This window comes from Vombatus ursinus, unplaced genomic scaffold, assembly GCF_900497805.2.
Source record: "Vombatus ursinus unplaced genomic scaffold, bare-nosed wombat genome assembly UNPS02010591.1, whole genome shotgun sequence".
Classification (NCBI taxonomy): Eukaryota; Metazoa; Chordata; class Mammalia; order Diprotodontia; family Vombatidae; genus Vombatus; species Vombatus ursinus.
Genome location: NW_020950369.1, coordinates 5,399 through 7,405, shown reverse-complemented (window position 1 = coordinate 7,405; position 2,007 = coordinate 5,399). Strand labels below are relative to the sequence as shown.

The window sequence follows — 2,007 nt, the reverse complement described above, 5'->3', positions numbered from 1 at the left end:
GAGAGAAACCACATGAGTGTCATGAATGTGGCCAAGCTTTTAGTGAAAACTCATCCCTTATAATACACCAGAGAATCCACACCAGAAAGAAATCTTATGAATGTAATCAATGTGGAAAGACTTTCAGATTTAGGAACGATATTGCTGTACATGAGAGAATCCACACTGGAGAGAAACCTTATGAATGTAATCAATGTGGAAAGGCTTTTACACAGAGAGGCGGTCTTACTGTACATCAGAGAACCCACACAGGAGAGAAACGTTATGAATGTAATCAATGTGGAAAGACTTTCAGATGTAGCTCTAGTCTTCCTGTACATCAGAGAACCCACACTGGAGAGAAACTTCATGAATGTAATCTATGTGGAAAGACTTTTACCCAGAAGGGTGGTCTTACTGTACATCAGAGAACCCACACTGGAGAGAAACGTTATGAATGCAATCAGTGTGGAAAGACTTTCAGATACAGCTCCAGTCTTCCTGTACATCAGAGAGTCCACACTGGAGAGAAACCTTATGAATGTAATCAATGTGGAAAGGGTTTCAGATCCAGCTCCAGTCTTACTCAACATTGGAGAATCCACACTGGAGAGAAACCATATGAATGTAATCAGTGTGGAAAGACTTTCATAAAGAGGGCCAGTCTTACTTTACATGGCAGAATCCACACTGGGGAGAAACCTTATGAATGCAATCAATGCGGAAAGACTTTTGGATGCAGTACCAGGCTTGCTCTACATGAGAGGATCCACACTGGAGAAAAACCTTATGAATGTAATCAGTGTGGAAAGGCTTTTACACAGAGGGCCAGTCTTGCTTTACATGAGAGAATCCACACAGGGGAGAAACCTTATAAATGTTATCAATGTGGAAAGGGTTTCAGATCCAGCACCAATCTTGCTGTACATCAGAGAATCCACACTGGAGAGAAACCGTATCAATGTAATCATTGTGGAAAGACTTTTACAGAAAGGAGCAGTTTTACTGTCCATCAGAGAACCCACACTAAAGAGAAACCTTATAAATGTAATCAATGTGGAAAGGCTTTCACGCAGAGGGCCAGTCTTGATCACCATCAGAGAATCCACACTGGAGAGAAACCATATGAATGCAATCAATGTGAAAAGACTTTCAGATACAGCTCCAGTCTTACTGTACACCAGAGAATCCACACTGGAGAGAAACGTTATGAATGCAATCAATGTGGAAAGACTTTTACAGAGAGGAGCAGTTTTACTGTACATCAGAGAACCCACACTGGAGAGAAACCTTTTGAATGTAATCAATGTGGAAAGACATTCAGAACCAGATCTGGTCTTGCTGTACATCAGAGAAACCACACTGGGGAAAAACCTTATAAATGTAATCAGTGTGGAAAGGCTTACCCTCAGAGGGCCAGTCTTGATCATCATCAGAGAATCCACACTGGAGAGAAACCTTATGAATGTAATCAATGTGGAAAGACTTTCACATGCCGCTCCAGTCTCACTGTACATCAAAGAATCCACACTGGAGAGAAACCTTATAAGTGTAATCAGTGTGGAAAAACTTTTAGATGTAGCTCCAGTCTTCCTGTACATCAGAGAATCCACAATGGAGAGAAACCTTATGAATGTAATCAATGTAGAAAGACTTTTACACAGAGGGCTGGTCTTACTGTCCATCAGAGAATCCACACTAAAGAGAAACCTTAGGAATGTAATCAATGTGGAAAAAACCATCCAAAAGAAAGAACTTGCTGAACATCAGAGAATCCACACTGGACAAAAACTTTAGGAATGTAGTCAATGTGGAAAAACTTTCAGATGTAGCTCCAGTGTTCTTGTACATCAATGGAGAGAAGTCTTATGAATGTAATCCATGTAGAGTGTGATCCTTCAGTGGAGAGAAATCTTATGAATGTAATCCATGTAGAGTGATTTCCACACAGAGGGCTGGTCTTACTGTACATCAGAGAATCCACACTGGAGAGAACTTTGGGAATGTAATCAATGTGGTCAAGCCTTC

General features: G+C 40.8%; 1 protein-coding gene across 1 annotated transcript; it reads left to right on the top strand.

Annotated features, from left to right (window-relative positions):
* Positions 1–5: 5 nt before the first annotated feature.
* Positions 6–1,773, top strand: LOC114037810 (zinc finger protein 160-like; the record flags this gene model as incomplete). Its single annotated transcript, XM_027854781.1, has 1 exon — positions 6–1,773. A coding segment is annotated over one exon (1,689 nt), but the record flags the coding sequence as incomplete, so codon positions are not given.
* Between the last annotated feature and the right edge of the window lie 234 nt (positions 1,774–2,007).